Genomic DNA, 26,078 nt, shown 5'->3' on the forward strand with positions numbered 1-26,078 from the left:
TCACAAGCTGTTTTTTTTTTTACATTTTTTGTACTTGTCAACAAATATGATACAATTACATACATATGAGTTTTTAGTATTTTTTCATTTTGGACAGATCCAGCCTATCTGTTTCCCCTGCTTCCTGTTAAACTATTCCTTTAAAAACAATAATCTCACTGGTTCAGTTGACCATAAAGTTGGACTAAGGAATCAACAGTAAGACAAAGAGTCATACTAAGTAAAAATAGTACCTATTTTAGACATTTTAGAGTTTTCTTTATGATTACAATTATTCAAGTTCGGCACATTTTTGTGCTCTTTCAGTTCCCAGCCACCCAGGTTAAAATGAACAGCAGAATGCAGCTTATTGTTGCACAGTGGAAATCCATACAAGATTTTGGCAGTTAAAATACAATAAGTACACTCACTCAGATGAACTCTGCTTGGGAGACCACTGAGGCGTAGGGTCTAGAATATATGTAGGATGTAATATACACTCTTAGCTCAATAGCTTTTAGCCACAATAACTGTGAAGTAAAACGACTTCTCTAAGCCTTTTGGTGGATTTGAGAATTTTTTGATTCCAGCTGACCAACCTGGAGCGGCTTTAAACTGACCAAGACAAACAGAGAAATGAAGCAGGCAGCAACAGGATCAACAGTCACACAGGTCAGGGCCCAACTTTGCAGCAGGATGCAAAAGGAGTGAATGTGTCTCTATGATGCAGATCAATGAGTGGTGTCTCCTTCCACTCTGACAGACCTCCCTGCTGTCCTCCAATACACTCATACACTCTGTGGGCTGAACCAAAGCTCTGTTACTAGAGATATCACACTCGCAGTTGTATCACACAGGAACATGGGCATGGAACATAAACTGGGGCCGGTTGCATAAAACACCTTAAGTTTTCTATTTAAATATGACACTTTAGGTTTAATTTCTCCTTTCTTAAGGGTGTTGCACAGACTCTCTTAAAAAGGATTCCCTAGTTAAGGAAAAAAGTTAAGTAATTTACCGCAATGAAAGAGATTTTACAGCAGTAGAATTCTACTGTTTCCATGGAGACAGTTGATTTTCTGCTATTAGCACTTGTGATACCTATTATCACTTTTGGAAAGTTCATAATATTAAAGAAGATGCAATCTCATCTCACCATGGTGAACTTTGGTCTCTAAGGTCTTTTGTGAAACAACTGAACTGACTTTAAGTGATTCCTGAAATTTAAGAAAAGGATTGAGGATTAAATACTTAAGTGAACATTTTAAGGAAACCTTAAACTTAAGGTGTTTTGGGCAACCCTGGCACTTTCAAACTGCCAGTAAATCACAGATTGATGATGGTTAAGTACATTTGCTCCTCATGTTGGTATCTACTGCCCACTAGTGGTAGATGTGTGGCCCTGCCTTGGACTTTGGACCTTTATTCCCTGGTTTACACTCACCTGGAGACCCAAACAATAACCTTAACCTCCATAGTCTGTATTTGAAAGCATTTGATTGGTGGTAGGAGTTGCTTTTGAGGGCTTCACAACTGACAACACAACAATTTTGTTTTTGTAAATTATTCAACACATTCACTCACCTATACCTAGCAGCAGCTCACTGATTTGATCCCCTGACAGGACTGATGTCTCTGTAAAGAATAAACTCCTGTCACTAGCCAGAGCTTGCCCCTCCTGTATGATGACAAAGAAATCAGAAGTTGTATATTGATAGGGTAAGATATAAATATGACTATAGCTATTAAATGGGGATTTTGTTATTTTCTTTGTCTGTACCTGCACTGAGATTTGCCTCTCCTGATCCAGATCTCCCTTGTTGCCAACCAGGCACATGACAGTAGATCCTGGGATGTACTGTTTCTCCAGTTCTTTGAGCCACACTTGAGCTCTGACAAACGTTTCCTGTAGTGACACAAGCACACAATGGTACATACACCAGCCAAGATAAGCCAAAGTGAGTCATTTTAATGTCCATGTGTCCTTTTTACTCTTTTGCTGATATCATAGACCACGAGTGCAGCGTGGGCTCCTCTGTAGTACAGTGGGGTGACACTGTGGTATTTTTCTTGCCCCGCCGTGTCCCATATCTCAAAACGAAGAGTGACGTCACTCAGATGCACCACCCGGGTCAGGTAGGCACCTACAGGGGCAGATGGCAAAATGACAATGATATTAATTTATTTCCCAGTGAGTCTTTACAGGTGGTGCTGGTTTTGGGGGTATCAGCAGATCTAAATATATGTATGAAGCATGCATGTAACTAGATCAACACTTTAACACTGAAGGTCCTATATTGTATAAGTAAGATTTTTTGATTATAAAGCAGGTCCAGGTTCTATATTAATACTGTGAAAGTATCAAAGCGCTCAGTCCACAGTGAAATGCACACAGCCTGTATTCAGAAACTGAGCCTTAAAACCAGCCGTCAGGACTTCTGGAACATTGTGATGTCACAACAAAGCAGACACTTCTCTCAGCCATGCCCCAAGCCCCACCCACCTGGACCCAGCATCCAACCTTGTAGGTGCTATGTCCTGTCCTGATTTAGGTTATGTTTTCTGTTTCTTGTCATTTTTGGTTTTCACTTCCTGTTTCATTTTGGTGTTTGTCTAACCACTCCTCTCGTTCCGGATATGTGCTGCATCTGTGTCTCATTGTCTTCCCCTCCTTATATCAACCTTGTCTGAATTAAAGGCCCTGCCTCTGATTGTTGCCTCTGAGTCGTGCATGATGAGTCCTTATCCTATGTTTCTGTCAGTAGGATTTGGTTTCTCTGAGTGTTTTACCTGAAATCTACTATATTTTTATTTGATCACTCAGAAAACAGTCAGCCAATCAGAAGAGAGGCTCAGAGCCTCCTCTCTTCTGATTGGCTCACTGACCTGTTGTTACTAGAGCTCCAGAGAGAAGCCTGAGAGAGGAGAGGTAAACTACACTGAGATGGTTTTTGGTTCTTAAAACTACAAATATATGTTCTTATGGATCAACACTTCAAATAAAACACTGGAGAAGTGTAAATATGGACCTTTAAAGTTTGACATTTTGGGAAATAGGTTTATTCACTAAAGTTATATGAGATAATTGATATTACTCTCATGTCTGTACTTTATTTAGGCCTATGAAGCTACAGCCAGGAGACTGCTAGCCGAGCTTAGCATGGAAATGGAGGAAAAAGCTAGCCTGCCTTTTTCAAAATCCATGTGCCAGCATCTCTGAAGCTCACTAGTTAACATGTTTTATTGAATTTGTACAAAAAAATTAAGTGTTAAAATGACAACTTGTAGTTTTTCCATTGTACTTGGCCAAAAAATTGTCAAGCAAATCTCTAAATCTCTGTAAATCCATGACTGTGATTTTTGATTACACAAATGAGATATAGCATTTTAACCCTAATCCTAACCTTCTGACAGCCACACAAGCCACAAACAATCTTCAGGGTGTATAACTTACATATTTAGTGTGCAGACATGAGAATGACATCAATCTTCTCATCTAAGTCTCAGCAAAAGAGCAGATAAGCATATTTCACAAAATGTCAAACCATTTCTTCAAAAGAAGTCTTAAACTTATACACATAGAACTTTTCAGTATAAATGAATGTTTTGTGTGATATTAAACCACTGCTAATCCACAGCTCCAACCATCATGAACTCACAGCCTACAGTAGGTGATGGATTCTTGAACTCATCTCTGACAAATCGCAGTGCCAAACTTGACTTCCCCACACCAGAACTTCCCAGAATCACCATCTTAACCCTGAGGGTCCGCACCGGTCCATGCAAAGTGTCACTGTGGAGTTGAGCTCCTCCTGGCACCCTCGGGAGATTCTCCCCCATCAAAAGATTTAGTTAACTCCCAAACTGAAAGACACAACACAGGTGGACAAAACACAAAAAGTCCAGCAAAGTCCTTTGGCCCCTGATCCTGTAGGTGTTTTTTTCCTATTAAGAAGTAGCAACAACCGAGGAGGAGTTGATTCGTCGTCTTTGTTGTAGCAGTCTGTCTGTGCCTGCTTCAGCTTGGTTTACAGAAAATAAAAGTAAAACCAAAGTCCAGTCTTAACTTGTAAAGTGCCAACAGTGAAATCTCACTTCCTTGTGTGCTCTCACTACTGAGCCACAAAACCTTCCACACAGTTAAGTTAAGTTAAGTTAAGTTAACTATTTGTGCTCATCTCATTTCATACATGATTTTTAACTGTAACACTAATTGTCATATTTCTTGTTAATGACACTTGGGAAGATTTGTAAAGGATGCAAAAGAAACTGAAAAGCTTTTTTGAAATGTTGGTCTTTTTTCCAAAGCTTGATGTTGCTTCCCTTCTACTCAGCAATTTCAACTCAAATGTTACATCACAGATAAAAACCGAGGCTGTGTTCAGATTCTTTCTGATACACTTTAGAAGAAAAACAAGTCATTTTCAGACACTTTTACACAGCATGCCATCAACATTAATTTCCTGTATCAACATGTATTACTAAGTATTCTTTTACGGCCATACATACATACTGTTACTATATGCTATATACAGGAGATCTGCACAGGCTGCAGCTGGCTTGTTTTCTTCCTGTGTGTTTCTTGTCATGACATTGTATCAACACAGGAGGGCAGCATAGCATTTATTACAGCCTTGCTGCAACAATAAAGATATTCTTTTATGAAATACTGACACATTATATTTTGACTTTCAAAGAAAATTCATTGGCATTCAGAATTATTATTGTTAATCTGGCCCAAAAAGCACCACAAATACTAAATGCAATTATTTATTGAATAGTACTTATTTAGTACCTGATACTCATATAATATAATATAATATAATCAATACCATATTAATGGTAAATTAAAATAGATATAGATTATAGATAGATTATAACACAATTACACATCTCAGTTTCTCCAGTAAGAAAATATGACAGTGTGAGTATAACACCATCCGCCTTTTACCCCTTATGTAGTTGTGAGTCTGGATAAACCTTAACTCATACTACATTGGAATAACACGCTGGACAGTTTAAAGCATCATGTATAATTCAGCCTTGTTTAAATAAAAGTCAAAAGTTGTGTACCTGAAAGACTGCAAAACAAAGTAACTCTTATAGAAAATTATGAAAAGAAAAGAAACACAAAATAATAAGTAAACTGCATGTGTGTGTTCCGGAATTCCACACAATATTGATATGATATTAAATTCAGATGGGGACTTTAAAAGGTTTCTCTACATTCAAGGAATTCAAAATGATACAACAGTGATATCACAAGATATAAAAATATCTAATGAGGTCACTATAAACTCTCCCCAGACTGTGCCAGACACACTGTACTGGACTATTACATCAAGGTTATGGGATCTACATTGTGTTTGACTGGCAGTATAAAGCCATTCAACGCAGAGGTCTCGTCTATCTCTTTAAGAATCACAAGCCTGTTTTTGGAGCTGGCTGGTCATCATTAAAAATAGCAGAGGGAGTGTGAGAGAGTGCGATAGCCCATGCGGGAGCTGTGGTTTCTTGTTGAAACCAAAGCCCTGAACATGTATGGAGTCCCTTTCCAGAGGTTGATGCTGCATTCAAGTAGTTTGCGTAAAAAATCCTGACCCTGAAATTACACACATTCAAATGTTTTTATTTTAGATTCAGTATCAGTCATTCCTCTTATTCCACTTTGTTAGGGTAAAGTGAAAAAACTAATTTACAATTTGATAAGAGCTGCTTTTAGATGCTTTATTACACAAAGTGTTTGAAACCCATGATCAAAATATTCACACATTCTATCTGTGTAATTTATGGATGGAATTAAAGTGAATTAAGTAAATTATTCCCCTTCTTGTTGGAGCCCCCAGGAACCCCTTCAAGGACCCCCTGGACTCTGGACCCCACTTTGAGAACCAGTGCCGTAGATACTGCTGATTTTCCATTGTGGGTCCTTGTGGATATGATCTGCATTACTATAGTAAGCTATAAATCCGACATCACGTGAACGCACCTTGATTGTGTACAGGTTTTGAAGTTCTTGTCCCAGGTTCGAGTCTGTGAATCCGTCGCGTGGTGCTGCTAGATGAAAATGAAACCATTTTAATTGTAGTGTAGTTACAATTAAAGTTTATATTATTAATGTGGGTGTTTATTTTATGTCTACAGAGTGACAGACAGGGGTGGGCTCGGTTTAAAAGGACCGTGTGAATCTACAGTGAGGGAGTCTGACTGAATATGTCAGTAAACGTCTCAGACACGCACGTGGGGCTGATGCCAGGCACAGTTTGAGCCAGACTCAGTCGCGAGCTGGTGCGCGTGGTTACAGGAAGAAGTGTTAAAACGGATGTATGACAATGACCCGTGTTGAGAGCGCGACCAGCCGCGGTTTGTTTAATCTCTTCGTCGTTTAACGTGACATTTTAGCGACACATGAGACCCAGTTTTGCCCTATCTCCGGCTCTGTTTGGATTACTCGGTCCGCTGCTGGACTGTTGAAGTGACTTTATCTGCGGCGAGTGGATAACTACTGTCTGAGAAAACATGGGGACCCAAGGTACAGGACGGAAAAGATCCACCAAGAAGGAGAGGTCGACGGCGGAGGACGATGCCCTAAATCTTATAGCGAGAGAGGTGAGCGGAGAATTTAGTCTAACGTCGAATAAGTCCTTCCTGTTGACTCTGAACAGAGTGAAGAAGGAGTCCATGAAGTGGTCTTCCTCCTCAGCCCACCTAAAGACCACCATGTATAGCCCTATGTAACATATGACCCCAATACCTACATTTTTGTTGCTAGTGACCGAAGTTTTTACAATTTCCACGTCTAAAATCATACATTTTTACAGGCTTTACTCAGTTAAACTCTAATTTCGATCACTATCTTTAGGTAACTATACTTTTCGTGACTTTGGTTTGGCAACATTTAGTTGTCATCATTTCTGAACATTTTCTAAAGTATGCCCCAAGTTTTTAGATTGATTTCCTGCCTTCCAGGAAACTCTTGGTTCTTTTTTTAAATACACTTTTTTAAAAAGTGGTTATCTGATATATACGAAAATATGAAAAGAACACCTGAATGGACCGTCTAAATAAAGGAGTAGCCAATTAGTATGAACATAATAAAAAATGTATGCCTGTATAAGTAGCCTATAAATTGGGAAAAAACTGATGAGAAAAGTCTGTCAAAAGAAATACTGTGATATATTTTTTGCACATGCATCAAATCCTGGCTATGATAATTATTGTTTTATTGTAGAGAAAGATCTATCTGTTCTCCAGACTGTATGAATTGCAGTGCTGCAGCAGCAGCTCTGAAAAGCATGACCCACAGCAGATTAAAATGGTTTAAATCTTTCATGTGCTAACCTGCTGGAGTTATTGTGCTTCCCCTCAATAATGCAGGTCTGGAAACTCTGTTGTTTCTAACAGGTGGTGAAGTCATGTTGTGACAGGTTTACACTGTTTCAAGGTTTCTAATCTCTGTATTATGATGAGTCTAGTGTGGCAAAAATAATGCCTAGTGTGTCTCTGAGACTTAAGTCGCCCTGTTTGAAGTGTAATACCCTGCACGCTTTTGTCTACACTTGTGTGTCTGAGGTGTGAAACATCAACATTTCAGTGTAATTTTCAAAAAACAAAGCAAAACCTGACATTTATTATTATGAAGCAACATTATGCCTCTACCTTTGAGGATATATTGATCCATATTTGAGAAATACTGGGCAGTGAACAATAAATACATTTTTTCCTTACTGCCAAAAATGCATTTCCAAATGATTTAGTGAGGATCCTGCTGCCTGTACTCAGAGAATTTTTTTTTTCATAAAAACCTGAACTCTACTAATTCAGAGCAGCTCTGACAAGCTTTCTTCAGTTGGGAGGAAGTTGGGTCTGTGCTAACCCAACCCGGATGTTTCAACAAATTTGCATATCAATTTTAACTGTCACGCACACCCTGTGTAGTCATCACTTTTTTTAGCTGTGAATGGCTGTGGTAACGGGCCTCAACACAGCAGAGGTCTGGATGTTTTGCATGTACTCTTCTCTTTACTGCTTAGCTAACTATTTACACTGGAGTAGTGTGTCTGAGGTTGCACATTCCTGTAGCTGGTAATCGTTTCTTGTTGTAGTCTATTTGGAGTGGCAGGACTGTCACCTGGCTGAGTATGAGGAGATGAGGAGTTTGCTCAGGCACAGTCAGCAGCAGCAGCAGATAGATAATGTCCAAACAGGAGATTCCCTGTGCTGGATGAATCCTCATCTGTTTCTAGTTGTACTGAGTCACAGCTCCAGCAATAAAACATTAAATGCTGCCAGTTCTGTGCAACAAAGAGAAAGTCTGTGCCTTTAAGTAGCATAGGGGTCAAGTCCCTCACTGGCAGTCCTCTGACAGGATGGTATGTCGGCCCTGATGAGTTGGCCCATTCTGAAAAAGAGTTTTAAAAATAGATGCTCCTGAAAGATCAGCTGTTGCTGCACCCCAGTTTTAGATTGGGTGGCTGTGGGTGGGGGATGGGGATGGAGGTGGAGGAGGAGGAGGGATGTGGCTCACCAACTGGCCATTCTGCCAGCAAGAAAATGGAAAATCTGCTTGGAATTGATGGGCAGTGTTACAGTAAGTTAAAGTTTTGGTGCATCAGTGTCGCGTTGCTGTTCTCACTTTAGAGAAACTGCTAATGCTGTAACCTGGATCAAATGGGAGGAGACCACACAGCAGGAAAGAACGTCCTCACTGAATACCACAGTGTTAGTGATTCTGCACTTAAGGGAGTTGGTTCCCTACATCTGTCAAACAGTTTAAATCCACATTATAAACATTCCTTTGTACTGCAGCGTGAGGATGGCACACTGTAGATGAGCTCCGCTACTCTTAATGTGAAAAAGTTGGGCAGTGTTATTACATTACAATGAGTGATTGTAAAAATCATGAATATTTGTCCTACGATCAAATTAATTCACAAATATTGTTTGGGCTTTAATTTTTGTAATGGAGGATGGCATTTGGTGGAGTTAATCTGACCTCTTCTGAAGCATTACATCATCATCCACCAACCAAAATGAGTTTCATTTTGATATTCTCTGACTCTGTAAAATTGAGTCCTATTTTATGACAAATAGAGGTAACCTCAGGGATAATTTATAATCTGATTTCACAAAGAATCAAGCATACAATAAATATTTGACCAAACCTTAGAGCCAAACACTCAGTGGGAGACTAATATTTCAAGAATTGACCGGGAACTATAAGTGTTTTTAGCCCACTGATGTAATCAAGAAACCAGGTGGTAGCAGTGGTGAAGCGTCGTGTATGTGTGCGCATTAAAGGCCCTTGCACACCCTCGAAAGTGTTTTGAATAATTATGGCTGATTAAACGAAGCTTTGAGTCACCTGAGGTCACCTAACCTAATGAACTAATGACAATGTGAAAAGTGTGACAGACAGTCTTTCACAGTCGGTTACAGAAGGACAAGTACAGGTGTCAATAGTAAAACAAATGATTGCTGAATTCCATGTAGCTGCATTAGACTCAGGGTCCTGGTGTTGTTCATGCTAGGCTCAGATGATATCCAAAATGTAATGTCTTGATACAGTCCAGCCCAAATAGCACAATATTATTGCAGGGGGGAGTTAGTCATATCATTTTGTTGTTGTATCTCATGTTAAAGTTGTGTTTATTTTATTAATATATATTATTATATTGTTGTATTTTATGTTTCAGGTGTTTTTTTTTATAATATGTAACTGTATTCATGTATTTTATGTTTCAGGTAAAAGCGATGTTGCCACGAAAAAGCTGTTTAAAGTTTTATTTGTCAAATGCCAAGGTACAAGATACAGTAAGCAAAGCAGTGAAATGACTGCTTATGATTATGAAAGATATCGCATATGGCGGGAAAATTTGATATTATTATTATTATATTACTTGATATCAGTCAAGCCGAGTTCATGCTGGCTCATTGTCGCACTGTCATACGTTACATACAGGACACTTGACTAGAACAGAGCCGTCATTAACCCTTTGCTTTTACTACTGTGACTAGTCTAAACATCTACAGTGAAAAAGGTCTGTTTGTTCTGCCCTACAACTAGCTAACAGAGTTAGGGACATGTCAGTGTAGAGACTGTACACACCCACATAGTCCTGACTGAAGGTCTTATCAGGAAAGTCTCCTGTGGGTTTATTATGGATGTACAGGGTCTTTAAATCAAGGCACTAACTGCTTATCAACCAAAGCCTCAGCCTACACTACAGATTAGGTGTTACCAACCTGACTCATGATTTCCACACTGCATATTCTATGTGTTTGGACAAACACAGTGACTAGTGGCCCGCCCATTTCTCTTTAAAGACAGTGCGGCTAATTGTAGCTTTTACCAATGTCAACCAGATCCATCTGTGGAGAAGCACTAGCAGTTTAAAGCCAATAATTCCCAATAAAACTTAGAGGAAAATGCAGCCAGGAGAAGAAGAAGCCTATGCCAGGATTTGTTCAAATCTGCAACACCAACAGATTACAGCCACGAAACACACACTGACATATTGTTATTACTTCTAAACAAATTTTAAGTTTCCTGAAATAACATAACATGATACTGTTAACACTGTTGCAGCATGGTTTTCTAGCAGCACAGTCAGTCACTTGTTTGGTTTTAGAGTCTTTTGGTTCCAGGAGCGATATCTGTTGATGTTTACCAAACCAGTCAGCTGTGTTGTTCACCCTGATGAGCAGTAGCCAGCTGTAGCTTCTGGGTTTGGTTTATTTACCAACTGGTTTATCGTAAAGCTCTGAGCACAAGGACGCAATTTAGTAAGAATGATCCAATCAAATCAAACGCCCACATGCTGGATTGTTCTGTTAGGTTGCTTGTGTTTGTTTAATGAAGGCTACACAGATGAACCACAAATCTCTAAATAGTCCGGTCTGATTGTTTTTGTAGTTGGAAAGTAAGAGTGAATAGTCCAAACAGGTTTTTGTCATCTGTTTTTAGCCGCTGTGTCTCTGGGTCTGAGTTCTACAGCACAGAAACATAATGAGAGCGCATTAAACCTATACAAACACTTGGGCTAGGATGCTAAGATCACTAACTAGCAACTAATTTAGCAGTTTAAGTAATGCTAACATTTTCATGCAGCCACTCACTAACTTTCACATTTCTCTGTACGATACAGTTTGTTATCTAACATGTAAATTTAATTTACAAAAGGACAGACTTATCACCTGAAATGATTGTTGCCAGGTGTCAAGCTGACATGAACCCACTGGAGAACAGATGATAATCTCTCACTGAGAAACATTAAACAACAAATAAAAAAAAATACAGAACAAAAAGTACAAAAGATAGTACAAAATATTCAGAAAAATTAAATAATAATGATTTAAAGGCTGTTTTTATAGACCTTTATGTCCACTAGAGAGCTATAGTTAATCATCGACGTGTATCATGTGCCATGGAGATTTCCCCTCAGTTAGGTGTCAGGTATTGATTATCACAGTAGTGATAACAGTCCTGGAATTTGGCCCAAGGCAGACTCTTTCTTTCTTGGAAGCGTCTGGTTCAGATTCAGTCACAGTGTGTTTTACACCCAGAGATCACACCCAGATGTGTCACAGTGTAAATCTAGACGAGTGTGTTTGTGTGCACATACTTGGCCTGTGAATGTTGTTAAATTTAACTGGACAGCTCAAAGACTTATGTTCCTTAATGTCTCTTTATGTGTGCTGGAAAGTCGAAACAAGTGATATTTTAATGACAAATAGTAGATTACAGTCAAGGTTATTTATTTCTCTCTCACACACACACACACACACACACACACACACACACACACACACACACTTCACATAGAAAATACTCCCTTTCATGCTTTGAGCACTGGCAATAGGATTTCATGTATTTATGTAAAAGGCATTAACAGTCATGTTTTGTTAATAATAGAGCAGCTTCAGATTGTATCATAGGCCAGATTCAACCTGACCTGGCCCACATTTGGGTCGTCGTCACGCAGGCATATTGCATAGCCAGGCATGGCATGAGAACCACATATTTGAAATCCATGTCCAGATGATGGTTCGAATCATAAAAACTATTTCATCAGACTTTATCCAACCATTTTACCATTTTGAATTAATTGTATTGGCTATATAAAGGCTTTGTTTGAGTCTGTGTCTGCCAGCTGTCAAAACTGCCCCATGGAGCTCTGTTAAAACAGCTCGATGTCTCCTTAAGTCTCACAGTGAAAAGTGAAAACCAGACAGCGCAGCATTCAGCAGCTTTGATTAATATGTTGGCAAGAAATTTTGATATTGAATTGCTTGGGTCAGGCCACAAAGGCAAGACAGGACATCTCTTTTTATGAGTGTATGCACAGTTCAGAATGATTTTGCAATTCTTTTAGCCTTGTCAGTCATGCAGTAAAGGCTGTGGGGTGCTTTGGAGCAGAGCAAATACCATGCAATGTCTCCTGTTACATATTAATTGTTCGAGGTGATGGTGGAAATGTTTAGCCAATGTGTTGATCAGCTGATGTTGGCACTACAGAAATAAGGAAGGATTACCAGAAACAGTAAAGCTGGTTTTGTATATGAACTCCTGAGTTGCCCTTTCACTCATGCAGCATACAATCGGACAATCTCCATGTGAGACAGGTTGTCACTTACCAGAAATACTCTGTTTAGTTAGGTGAGAGGTGGCACCAGAGTAAAGGGTAAAGGCTGCAGGAGTCAGGATAGAAACGTGATCAACTTGCTCGCTCTCTGGACAATGACCTGCTCTATTCACACATTGGCTAAATCCTCCTCTGGGTGATGTCCAGCCTAGTTCAGGGTTGTGTTGTATGTGTGAAAGCAGCTTAAGAATCTTCTTCTAGTGACTCCAAACAAATTTACAGTCTGGCTCAGTCTTTCCAGCTGTTTTAGCCACACTAGCGCCGTTGCTCTAAGAATCTCAGTGTCCTTAGCCACTACTGGATAGATTGCCTTGAAATTTCATGCAAACATTCATGGTCCCCCAAGGATGGAGAGGGTGATTATAGTTATTTATATATATATAGTTTCTTATATAGCAGAAGACAAAAAAGGACAGGAATGGTTGATGATTTGGTGGTTTAATTGATGAGTTCATTTGATAATATTCCCCTCAAAATCATTAATTGTAGGATTTCTGTAATTTTTTTTAAGGATCTCTAATTCTGCATCCTTGTTGCTCAGTCCACAGCTCCTCAGGTTTAGTCTAGTTTGTCTGCATGAGTTAGAGAAGATGATCTAAACTGGGGATTAAGTCACCAGGTTGGTGCTGGGTGGCTGTCAGAAGCTCAGTGAAGCGGCGAAGAGAACTGAGTATTTAGAGCAGATTAGTCTGGGGCTTGACGGCGAGGAAGGGGAAGCCCACCACACAATCCCCTTTTCATTCTTACAGTCATCTTGGGAACGAGGCAGCAAGCCACAATCCCTCATTGCAGTCACAGCCAAGTTAATCTTTAATACAGGAAACAAGCAGTGACAGCAAACAAGTTAAATCTTCGCTGAATAAATTGTGAAGTTTTGTAACTGTGTCCCATCCAATCTAAACACTCGATTTCATATAGATGTAGATGTGCTGCTCTTCTAAACAAAGCATTTAGAGCTTTCTGCTTGTCCATCGAGGTGATTGTGCCACCCAGAATTTGACTACAACAGACTGAGGTTTTCCAGTGAACACCCATTATATACCAAGAGGCACTTGAACAAGCATTACTGACCTAAACAATCACTTGTGTATTTCTTAATATGTGAATATACACAACCTGCTGGCTTCAGTTCGGCTTGGCTCGCCAGACTCATGTCTCCTTAAAAGGAAGTGGAGGCTCTGTGTGTCTTGGCTTCCTCTTGATGACATCATCACATGCACAGCCCGTTGCAGATTGTTATCACAAACTCCTTCCTGTTTATTCACCATGGCTCAGTTTACTTCCAAAGCTTAGGGAACAGTGGAGGGTGGAGCTTGAGCTTCAGGTATACAGTAAATATCTTTATATAGAAAAGGCAAGGATCACAGTGACCAATCATCACACACTTTTCAATTGTCAGCAAAAGAGGGGTGGCTGTGATTCAGGAGGTAGAGCATGTCGTCCATTAATTGGAAGGTTGGCGATTCAATTCCCAGATCTTCCTGTCCATGAATGTCAAAGTGACCTTGGGCTGTATGAATTAGAGGTGATATGCATTATATGCAAAAGCAATCATATTGTGATTATTTTGAAAGATATTGCAATTGTGATACGAGTCATGGTTATAGTGGGTGTATAGTGATAGTATTAATTGTGCAGCCTCAGTATGAATGTATTTGTGAATGTGGCCTGTAGTATAATGCACTTTGCATGGCGATATGATTACTATTAAGAGCAAGCTGAGTCATTTAATTATATTATCAGAGAGGACACTATACAAAATAAACCTCAATTCATGACATTACATCAAAGTCACAAGGATTGATTCTTCCAAACTGCGTCAGTGAGTGCGCCATGAGCAAGACATGTAACCCTCCCCTACTTGGGTGTCACTGCCCAGAGGGAAGGAGTAACCATTGTTCACATGAATGTGTGTGACTCCCTTAAAGTAGCACAGAGAAATAAATCACCTTTTGGAAATGAACATGTCACAGAAATTTCTTTCTACGACTACTCTCCTGTTGTTCACTGCGTTCACAGAGCTACATTGTGTAATTTCCTGTAAGTTCTTGCTGCTTACTCCCATCATGCTTCAGTAGCAGTAAGAGTTACAACATAAACTGTTGCCTGAAGGCCTATATTCAGGCTACAAGAAGCTTCCTATTACATCCACAAGGAAAAACAAGCAGGGCCCAACTGTGTATATGCAACTGGAAACATGTGGGGAACATCAACCAAAAATATCTCAAATGATGGTCGTACAGAATAGTACATCACAGTGTTGTTCTAGTAAGACCCAGTCAGCATTAGACCACTTGGTATGTCCATGTTTGCGTCTCAGGAGACTCTTGAATTTTGGGGAAAACTTTGTGGTTGTATTGTATTTCTTCGCTGTTCAAACCCCGGCTGCCTCCGTTGTTTTATTTTTAGAAATGTCTGAAGTGTACTATTTATTTTATTCCTGGCCTGAAGTAGCCTGCACAGTTGCTAACCAGTTTGTTTGCAGTGCTGAGAGCTCCACAGCTGCTCCACGTGTTTGTGGTGCAGCCTGAGGTCAATGTGTGAGTGGAGGCAGGCAGGAGGACAGCAGCAGGAGCTCCTTGAGCAGTTAAAGGCATTTCATGCCAAAGTCAACTGGATACCACTGTTACCATTTCCACTAAAATGTCAGTAAACACTGTCCTGACTGTCCATTGAATATGTTCCAGATGAGAGAGGAAAAGTCTTCAGTTATTACCTGTATGCTCAGGGCAATTAGGATAACAAGTAGCTGTGAGCAACCGGTGAACCTCTAACCCTGGATTTCGCCTCCCAGGCTGCATACAGCCTGCCCTAACTTATTGCTAGAGGTTGTTGGGTCCATATGTAGACTGAGGGAAGACCTGCAGACTCTACTTAGGGCTGAAAAATTGGATATTTTTTGGTGGAAAAAAATATACAGTATGTATTTTTAGTTATAGCTGATACTAGGCAGTAAAGTACAGGGCTGTCTGTAGTAACACTGGCAATATTGGTCTCTTTCAAGAAAACCAAACATGATTTTATCTGGGGTTAGTGCTTTAGTTGAACATAGCATTTGCTTATTTGATGCACTACCATTATTATGAAAAGCAAAGTGGCCAGTTTCACCATAATTTCTTATTTGATTTATTAATTTAAATGTAACAGTATTTTTTTTTCCAAAAAGAGCCCATCACAGTATTAAAACCAAAAATATACCCTTGGATTTATCAAACACACACCAACAGCCTTTTTAGTTAGTTAGTCTGTCCTTGAGTGACTTGAATCTTCCCGACTGAGTAGGATAAATCATCACCTGTTTATTGTGTTTTAAGTTTTAGGACATCCATTTTTGTCTTCTGTGTCTGCTGACATATACTGATATATCATATATTGTTTGGATAGACTAATATTACCAACTATCCCAAGGTCCATTTATTAGTGTATTTTCAACACAGTCTTCTAAGGATGATAGAGTTTGCTCCTGAAAAAGCTAGGAAGTGGACCTTGAGTGGGAATTGGTATTGGAATTAAAAATCTTGACTGAACTTTCATCCTCAACAGGGACGAGATGTTACTGTGACTATAGCTACTGACAAGTCAACACATCCGTCTCCATTACAACTTAGCAAAATCCATCCACTGATAAAGATGTGAAACATTTGAGAAATGGGTTTTAGTTTGGATTGTGTTGTCAGCCTTTCATTTCCAAAGTTAAGAATGAACTTTGAGGCTTAAATTTTAGTGATTTTTTTTTTTTCCTGTGAAAAAGTAAGAAATAAAAAAATCTGAAAAAATTAATATTACATTTTTATTGGGCTAATTTGACTGTATAAAATCTCAGCTTTCTGTTTTTTATTTTGTTTTATTGTTTTTAAAAGAGATTTTTAAGGTTTCATATCTGCTCCTTGTGAGAAAAAGACGTACGTTCAGTTGACTCATGTCTGTGGTAATAAAATGAGCTGAGTCTTTTCACAGCCACTCCCTTTTAGGAAGCATCTGGGAGAAGTACAAGGTTCTGCAAAGAGGAACCTAACTTTTTTTTTTTTCTTCCCAATCAGTCATCATCATCATCGACTCAAAAATAAGCAAACTATGTGTGTGAATGCACTTATTGGTCCCACCCCATTTTAAACCCAGTCAAAGGCCCAGCTGGACAGAAATCTGAGTTATTCCTGTTTTCCCTCTTTGTCCACCCTGTCAGCGCGCCTGGTCATTAAAATACCCGTCCATTTTGGTTGCTGAAGGCTGGCATTCAGGGCGTGGGAAATAAGCTCAGTGGAGATTGAGTCAGCGCAGGCGGGCATTTAGCTCTGGTGGCACTTGAAGACCTTAGAGATTGTCAGTAGACACAAGGGATCAGGTTAACAGAAGCCAGACCAATCCAGCTGCCCTGTGCATGCACAGTGTAGGGTTGTGAAGTGCAATTTAAAACCATTTTATGTGTGATTAAACCATCTTTCAAATCATTCTGATGACACAAAGTTTTATTTACAGGAAGTTGGAAATGTTTTAATTCTTCTAGTGGCCTTTTTCCACATTAAAACATGTTAAAACATGACTAGATCCATATTTTTGAGTTGTGTACTCACATTATCAGTCATGTTTCCATCAATTCTCAAACCAGAGAAATCAGTGGTCACGTTTCATTTGGTGCTATGATCATGTGTCAGTGTTGTGGTTGCCTGACAGAAGCTCAAAATTGACAATAAGTCACATTTTTAAGATACTTTTTTTACACCTTGGTTGTTTTCAACTATATTTCAACCAAATGAAGGATTTTATTCATCAGACATCTGGATCTGAAGTTATCAGAGAAAGAAGCTGAGTAAATGTTAGACAGTTCAGCTCTGAGACCTTCTCTTTATCTTTACCTACTATATCTTTTTTTTTCTATGTTTGTCAGCATGTGAACCATTTCAAAGGTTATGTTTAAGTGACGTTTAATCTTGTTAGAGTCTCCATTATTATAATGAACTAGCTCATGGGCTCTCTGGAGAACTGTCACCCCATTGAAACTGTGCTGAAGTAGAACAGTTTTGATAGAACCCAAGTCCATGTAGGTCATTATAAATAGCTGTAAAGGACGAGGAAGGATAAAAAAAGATGTGTGATTCCATCTTTTGGCCTAGTTAGATGCATCTTCCTACCTACAGGCACCTATAATATACATTCATTCATATACAACATGTGTGGGAATACAAATGATCCAGTAATCCACTCGTTTAAATGACTGACATCATAATGGATTTTGATTACTGCAAGAGAGAATTTATTGTATTATAAACACCAGACATTTCTAGTCAGCTTGTTTTTTACATAGTCTGAAGTTAAATGACCCCAGTTCCCTGTTAACCATAAACAACACTCCCGCCCAGTAAAGAGGAAGGCAGCAATGTATAAACGATGAAATCATTCACACCTCTCAGTTTTCAGAGGGTTTTGAGGGGCTGCTACATTCAGATATTCAGTAATAGAAGTGTGTGTGTGATGTATAGGAGACAGGAAGGTCTTTTCAAATGACAGTAAATTGACTTTTCTTTACATGCTCAGTTTTCACACTTAAACTAACACAATAAACTAACTGCAGCGCCATACATCATATACTGTACTATATACTATAGTAGAACCGCCTACCTTTCTCTATATAGTGGAGCTTTAGCTTTAAAATAATTCTTTGTGGGTTTGGCTATGTTTGCATTGTATTCTTAATATGTTCCCAGCCTTACTGTGAGGTATGTTACAGTTTCTTTTAACAGAAGAGAAGATAATAGAATAGACCAGTGGTTCCCAACCTGTAGGCTGCGAAGGTAGTGCAATTTGGCCGAAAAATATTTTGCAAAACAGTACAATTTTGGTGAAAAGATGTAATTATACATATATGTATGTGTGTGTGTGTATATATATATATATATATATATATATATATACTATATCTGCTGGACCACATCGTATACTTGTTTGCTATCTCAGTCTGATGACTGGAGAATCAAAATGGTTAGCTGGTCAGCAACAGGAAGAATTAAAAGGAAAGAGAGTTGAGAGACAGATGGTGACTCGACAAGTGATCTCTCCCCCGTCAAAAAAGAAGTATTGAGCTTCCCTGAAAGTTCAGTCGAATGTTCGATCGTTATCATTAAAATAAAAAAGTGCTCTTGCAACACATTATTTGGCCTGCGTATTGTTATGGTGTCAGATATGGGCTGCTGACATATTTGAGATTTTCAAGTGGGTCATGAGTTGGAAAAGGTTAGGAACCTCTGTAATAGATGACAGTGTGTAAACATCAAGCGTGTCACATCAGTTTACTGTTTTTAGGTGGGGTTTACTGCAGCTGCACAAGTAAGTTGTCGCTCACAGGAAAGTCTAAGTCAGTGTGATATGATTGTCTGCATGTCCTGGCACTTTATGTATTGTGTTGTGGTGCATTGTATGTGGTACCGTTTTTGTCCCACCCATTTAAAAAACGAAATTAAAAACAGCAGAAAGCAGATTAGTTCCTCCTCAAACTGATAAATAGTGCCTCTGTAGTGCCCATGTATGTAAAAAGTCTATTTATGCTCTCACCTCTCATGTGGATGAAGTCAGTGTAGCTGGTTTTCTACACTGACGAGCTGTTTGAGTAAAAGCTCTTAACCCCTGAGCCTTTTGTTAGATGGAGTAAGTGTGTACCAGTGCTCCTTCCTCAGAGCAAAGTGGCCATGTTAATGGAGGTTTTCAAGAGCTGAAGTCATGTAGCTGGAGGGTCATGTTACTCCTCTGACACTGCAACTTTGTCACCCGTAGGGTCACGGAAGATAAAATGTGGTTTAAACGAGAGTTCATTGTACACCTAAGCTTGAGCGTAAATGCATCAGCCCAGGAACGGCATTAGATTTTAAGAGCTTTTTTTTTTTTTCTGCGTCTGCCAGCCATGCGCAAAAAATGTTAAGTATCCCAGGGACAATGAGCAATCATTGACTTAGAGGAAATGCCATTCAAGCAGCCACTGAGTGAGCCACAGGGAGAACAGCCATTTCTAGAATATCTCCTTCATCACTCTTATAACTGTTGTGAAAGGCTTTTTGGGACTTTTAAGTTGAGATGTTTTATTTTCATTGTGTGTTTTTATATAAGAATCAAAACAATATCTTTTTATAGCAGTGTCCTGGTACACATTCACACACATTCACCGGCAGGATGTTCCTGGTACACACAGTTTGCTGCAGGGTAAAAGGTTTCTCTACTGATGCAGCAACAAGCTGTTTAACATTTCAGGCCACTGTCATCCACCACTTGTCCTTCTCCACCTCTGCGACTTCTTAACAGCAGAATCATTCTGCAGACTCCACAGCTCCTAACTTCAATTCTGTAACTATAATGTACGAGAAACTACACACTAAAGCTCATATGGACTTTTGTCCATATGAGCTTGACCCAGCCCATTATTACAATTAGGTGTGGTCAGGTGTTGGTTGTTGTACTTGTGACCACACCGAACTGTGATGTATCATAGTGCTGACGGAGCAAGCAGCAACCACTAGATGACACTGCAAGTTAGAGGTGGTGCTTTATCATATTGTTTACATCAATATATGGCAGTCAACTCCATGACTGAGTGTTTCCACCTTGAACTGCAGTGAACCAATGACAGTCTCATAAAAACAGATTCAGACAGCCAGGGTTTCATACGTCACAAACCTAAGGAACCAATCCTGTCAACTTGCTGGGACGGGGGGTGGGGCTAAATAAACCTTAAACCTTGTCAGTACAGAGAGCTAATAAACAACATAAACAAATAAAAGATGCTAACTGCGCTAACCGCTCTGATCCATCTGCTAGTCTCTGGTTCTGGTCTCAGACTCCTCATCTGAGTCTGGGTCTGACTGAGGCTCAAACATGTGGCTGAGTCTCTCTGATGTTTCCTCCTCTCACCATCTTGATACTCTCTGCTCTTTCACCTGTCCACCTGGAGCCAGCAGGTGGTGGGCGGGGCACAAGGCCTGATCCACATTTCTCAATCAGGGAGTAAGAGTAGATGTGCCTCCAGCCCCTTTTAAAGAGTTTTTAATTTACTTATGTGTATTTTTACATAGGTTAAAATGTGTCTGGAGAGGAACTTTAAGAAATAATACGCTAAAGGATCCACATCAAGATTGTTTAGCTATGTTTTTTGAAGTACTATCTGCCGATATATCCCAAATATTTATATTAGTATCTGCCTCAACAATTCAGTATTGGTTAGCCACAGAAAACGTCTTACCTCAGACATATCTTTGCATTTCTGTACTACAATTTCTTGATACTTATCAACCAGCATATACACCGAAACTGATTCAACTTTTGGTCGTTGTGGAGGCAGTGGTTTTGGACTATAATGCATTCATGACAAAGCGTTTCTAACATGAGGTCATGCCTTAATATTCAGAAAGTGTTTAAATGTCATGTGTTTATTTTAAGGCTATATCACTATTATTTGGTTATTAACCAGGGTATAATTATTCTTAAAGTGTGAAAATAGATTAGATTAGATTAGATTAGATTCAACTTTATTGTCATTGCACAGAGTACACGTACTAAGACAACGAAATGCAGTTAGTATCTAACCAGAAGTGCAAAAGAGCAGTTAAAGTGCAAGTGTGTGCTGTACAGGTATGTAAAGTGAGGGTGTGCATAAGTAAAGTGGAGATGTGCATATGTAGGGTACAATAAATTACACAATAAATTACACTGTGAAAATACAAGAAAATACAATGTGAAAACATGGACCAAGGACTCGGTCAGCCATATTATATCTGTTGCTTTATTTTATTGTCCTTGGGCAAGAACTTGAAGTGAAATAGCAGAAAAAGATTTGAATGCTGACGTCAAGTTATCAAATCATCTGGTTAGTGTTCTGGAGATAAGCAGATTCTTTAGTTACTGGATCAGAACATGTTTTTATTTTTTCTTTAAAAAAAAAAAAATGTAAACAGGATCAACTGAGTCATGAACATACTTTTCCTTTGAAATCAACTCTTTTCTTTGTGTTTTCCTGTTGCTCTGTCATGATGACTGACATTGGGGGGAACTGCATTAGAGCGACAGTAGGAGGGATTACAGCGACCCCACCTAGAGGCGAACAAGCTGCAGTTTCACATAGTGTCTACCACAAAGTTAGAGGAAGGAAATGCTTACACACACTCTGTAACGCACACACATACAGTACACGCTCTGAGAGAGGTCCTTTTAAGGAAGAGGCTCTGCTCTTGCCTGAGTGCTAAGTGGAGCAAAGGCAATGCCCTCAAATACAGACATATAAATACATACACACATTTACACACTGTTGTTACTGCATGTCTGAAGGTCTTCACAGGATTGTGTATTTCTAAATACAATTCAGGAGATACAATCAGAGTTTAAAGGACACATGATATTCTGTGTTTATAGACACTGGTAATCCAGTCTAGTGTGACACACTGCAGTGTCAGGTCTGTGCAGACTGGAAATCACCAGCTCTGATATGAATCTTTACTTGTATAACTGATTTTTTTAGGATCATTTGTACAACACTGCACCTTTCAATTAAGGATCCATTTATTCTTTGTGATTTGTCAGCTGGTAATTTAACATCTGGTACATTTACCTCCCAACAATGTGCCGCAGATTTCACCTCTTACAAGAACTCTGTCGAGGAACTGGACCACTGCTCACACGCTTGTTCAGCATTTACAGATTTTTAGATGTGAGCCATCTGAGACCGACTAAATTGGCTGCTGTCTCACTTCTCTTTTTCTATTTTCTTTCTCTCCGTGTTTCTATTTCTCTCTCTATCCGCCCCCTCAGGCCGAAGCCAGGCTGGCAGCAAAGAGGGCAGCCAGGGCAGAAGCCAGAGAGATCCGCATGAAGGAGCTGGAGCGACAACAGAAAGAGGTATACAAGTCAAAACACGCAACCACTTCTAAAAGGTCCCATATATTACACTTTTCCTTTGTTTAATCAGAAATGTTGATCCATTAGAAGATATATTTGTGGTTTTGAGAACCAAAATAACTCAATGTAGTTTTACATCTACTCTCCAAGGCTTCTCTCTGGAGCTCTAGTAACAGCAGGACAGTGAGGCTCAGTGTCTGAATACAGGCTGTGTGCATTTCTCTGTGGACTGAGGCTTTGATACTTTGACAGTATTAATATAGAACCTAGACCTGATCTATAATCAAACTACACATGGACATCTGTATTTATACTGTATGGACCGTTAAAACATTTTTTGAGGAGAGTTTTATCCATGTATCACTTCATGTCTTGGTACTTACTGTATAATAAACCCTAAACAGCTCAACTTTGGTGGACTTTAAAATACATTATTACATTCATGTTTGTGCTATTGTATGCTGCACAGATTGGTAATACATGACCCTAAATAACAAGGGGATTTCAGACGTCTTGTTAATTCTCTGTTGGCAGTTTGGACCTAAAGCATTTCCTGTCAACGCTGCCTTATGCTGGTAAGCTGCGACTCTTTGATCCTGTGGGTCACAGGTCAGGGGTGAAAACACGGTGCTAAAACCGCTGCTTTGAACAGAAATGTTTAGGTTAGAAAGTGCAAGAAAGTAAGTAAATAAGAAGAAAAACATTATGTACAAAGTCAGGACCAACTAATAAAACGCACACTTCCTGATAAATCAGGTCTTGACTAAAGTGTCATGACCAATCCTGTGAATTTATTTCAATAACTGTTGCTACAAAAATCTTATTTATAAAATGCCAGATGAACTTCTTAGAGACTATGTTAACGATGCAGAAAAAGATCAAAGACACAGTTTTACTCCACATACAGCATTTCCAATAATACAAGAACATCCCTGAGGGAAGTGACCAGCAAATGTGTATGTTTTTTACAGTGTAGGTTCCTCACAGCATGGTGAGGATTAACACACAGTCCGCCAAAGCAATGAGCAGAAAGTCCTTAAAGAGGCTCACTAATTACTCTTTCAAGAGGGGTTTGAACCTTTTCCAGTTAATATTAGGCCAAATTCACAAAAATCTTCTAAGACTTTAAATGGAAACTTTTCAAGTCACACACTTATTTAGAACTAAACTTTCACCACTTCCCTCAAACCAAAACACTTCCTGTTATCTGTAATGTACATGTTTGTTTTAGGAGAAGGTTTTTTTTTCAGTATGGACAAAAAGAATTGTTTTATTATAGTTGTGTTTATATTGCCCTGTCTCTTTGGGTAACTACATTATATACTGTACAATACATAATGTAGCTGTACTACTCATATTTACTCCTCTGGTTAGTAGTTGATGCCTCTGACCCTGATTCCCTTCAGAAATGAATCAGTAGGCTCTGCTGTGGACAGTAGGTATTAAATGTGATATTTATATATAATAATAATATTATTAAGTCCTTGTTTGCCAATAAGTAGCGCCAAAGTTATACACCATAGATAAAACACAAAGACCGAAGAGCCCTCAGCGTCCAGCACCTCCAGAGTCAGTGTTGGCACCATATTCAGATTTGTGTTGAACCAGGTGCACAGCTGAGAAGTCTGTGTGTGTGGTTGTGTGTTTGAATTGCAGATCAGCGGTGTGTTAGTTGTGTTTTTCTTTCTGTGGTTTAGCACCTCTGATCTGTACTGCAGGGAGGCAAACTTTTCCTGGCTCCCTATTCTTAACCTGGAGGTAATCCCATGCACACAAACAGACTTCTGTCACTCACCTGTTGAGACTGAACTTTTAAAGGTTGCCCAACATCTGTGTCCAGAGTTTGTTTTTGAAGTTAAGGCTCATAAAGCTGTAAATACATGCAACTCAGGTGGCCCTCAACTGGGACCTCCTCCCTGCTTAATAACTGGGTAATGTGTCTTGTTGTTAGTGTGATGGTTCGGACAAAAACAGTCCTCTGCTAGGGGTCGGCAAATCGGATAAAATCATCAAAATATATGTAACGTTTTGTCGTGATATTGATATATAATGCTGCAAGTTTCATTTCATTTATTTATTTTCACACATAAAACTTTACAAATACATTGTACATATATATATATTTCTATGAGGAGCATGTGCAGGTGAGAAAAGAAACCCAGGGCTTATGTTAAAACCTCACCTCAATGTAGCAATTTTAGATCATACAAAAAGAGAGATAATAATAAGTACTATAACAATACTAACAAACAATTAAATAAAAAAACCCTAAACAGAAAACCTACCCTGATTCCCATCTGAGTGCTTATTAATGCCTCTTTTAATTTTCTTTCAAAAGCAGGTAGCGAGGGTGAGGTGTCTACCAGGTGTAAGTTGGTACATCTCAATCGCATTATTGAAGAAATACAACCAGAGATAATTAAAGGGGTTGTTAGTTTAGTTAAAGCATGATTTGTTAACTTCTCACAATATATAGTCACGTTGCCCAACCCCATTCTCTCTCTTGATCACTTTCCGTCCCAGTGATCTGTTTAACAAAGATTTTTTTACTTGACACTAAAATAAACTCTTTTCCCATTAAGGTTTACTGGGATAATCAGCCAGTTCAGCCCACATTTAGTAATTCAGCAATCAAAACACAGGTGGTGAGCCCAAACAACAACAGTGTGAACACAATCATACGCACTGGATTAACAGGCATTGTTAAGCTGAGTCTGGTGTGTGTGTGTGAGTGTGTGTGTGTGTGTGTGTGTGGGGGTGTGGGTGTGTGTGTGTGTGGGTGTGTGTCTTTAAACCCTTTAGCCGAGTTCTAAAGTAGCTTAGCAGGCTGCGCTCCTTGGTCCAGGCTCCAGTGGAGCAGTTGTTGTTGTTGCGGTGTTGTTGACATGAGGGATGGGTCGCTGCGTTCACAGACACCTTCGGAACGTTTGGATGTTTTCTCGCACACTGAAGACAGAACTTAAAGGTGGATTACTTGCTTTATAGCAGAAGCGTATGGTTGCCTCTCTTGTTCTGGGCTGAAATCTCAGTGCTGCGTCCCGCTGTGATTTTACCCACATGACCGGCTGCGGTCTCACCTGCTGACTGCTGAAGGATGCGACCTTTCCTGGTACCCTGAGGGCAGCAGGACGGCCGGGCGTCGGCTGGCAGGGAGGGGGCTGAGGGCTGCCCTCACTGGGCGCCCAGGAACCCCTCCGATCAAGAAGGGGAGCTCGGTGAGTTGAACAGAATGGTGGCAAACGTAAGCAGATTGTGTAACCCGTTTGATGAATGGGCTTATGACGGTGCCTGGCTCAGTTGCTAATTGGGTGTCCAGACACATAAGTAGTATGCAAGATTCCTCCAGTCAGTTATTAATCTGTTCTGGACTGTGCAATCATCATTTGTGCCACATGATGCTCTGGTGCATCTTGATCTTCATATTTTACAGTTGTCAGTATAACTGGAAACAACATATTTTGCTTTTTAGCAGCTAGAAAAATGTGAGCAGAGAGAGTTGGCAGGTCAGGGGACATGCAGCATAGGTACACAGAGATTGAAGTTGCTATGCATCTATCTGTTTTAACTATTAGTGCACACGGTGTG

At 39.5% G+C, this 26,078-nt stretch overlaps 2 protein-coding genes across 13 annotated transcripts in view; one reads left to right on the top strand and one right to left on the bottom strand.

The window, feature by feature from the left end:
* Window positions 1–652: 652 nt before the first annotated feature.
* On the bottom strand, window positions 653–3,985 carry LOC111218799 (ras-related protein Rab-17-like). The gene is made up of 5 exons (XM_022741276.1): window positions 3,639–3,985; window positions 1,972–2,123; window positions 1,760–1,885; window positions 1,564–1,657; window positions 653–783 (listed from the first exon to the last, which is right to left on the bottom strand). The coding sequence occupies exons 1-5, from the start codon at window positions 3,817–3,819 to the stop codon at window positions 653–655; spliced, it is 684 nt and encodes a 227-aa protein (XP_022596997.1). The 5' UTR covers window positions 3,820–3,985.
* A 2,045-nt stretch (window positions 3,986–6,030) lies between these two features.
* Window positions 6,031–26,078, top strand: part of LOC111218764 (leucine-rich repeat flightless-interacting protein 2-like) — a 45,873-nt gene continuing 25,825 nt past the window's right edge. For all 12 annotated transcript variants that reach the window (XM_022741225.1, XM_022741226.1, XM_022741213.1 and 9 more), the window contains exons 1-2: window positions 6,031–6,588; window positions 22,407–22,493. In XM_022741225.1, the coding sequence (XP_022596946.1) occupies window positions 6,499–6,588; window positions 22,407–22,493 (177 nt within the window). In that variant the 5' untranslated portion in view covers window positions 6,031–6,498. The remainder of the gene's footprint in view (window positions 6,589–22,406; window positions 22,494–26,078) is intronic.

The sequence above is a fragment of the Seriola dumerili genome, unplaced genomic scaffold (assembly GCF_002260705.1).
Source record: "Seriola dumerili isolate Sdu_G_001 unplaced genomic scaffold, Sdu_1.0 BDQW01000052.1, whole genome shotgun sequence".
NCBI classification, from domain to species: domain Eukaryota; kingdom Metazoa; phylum Chordata; class Actinopteri; order Carangiformes; family Carangidae; genus Seriola; species Seriola dumerili.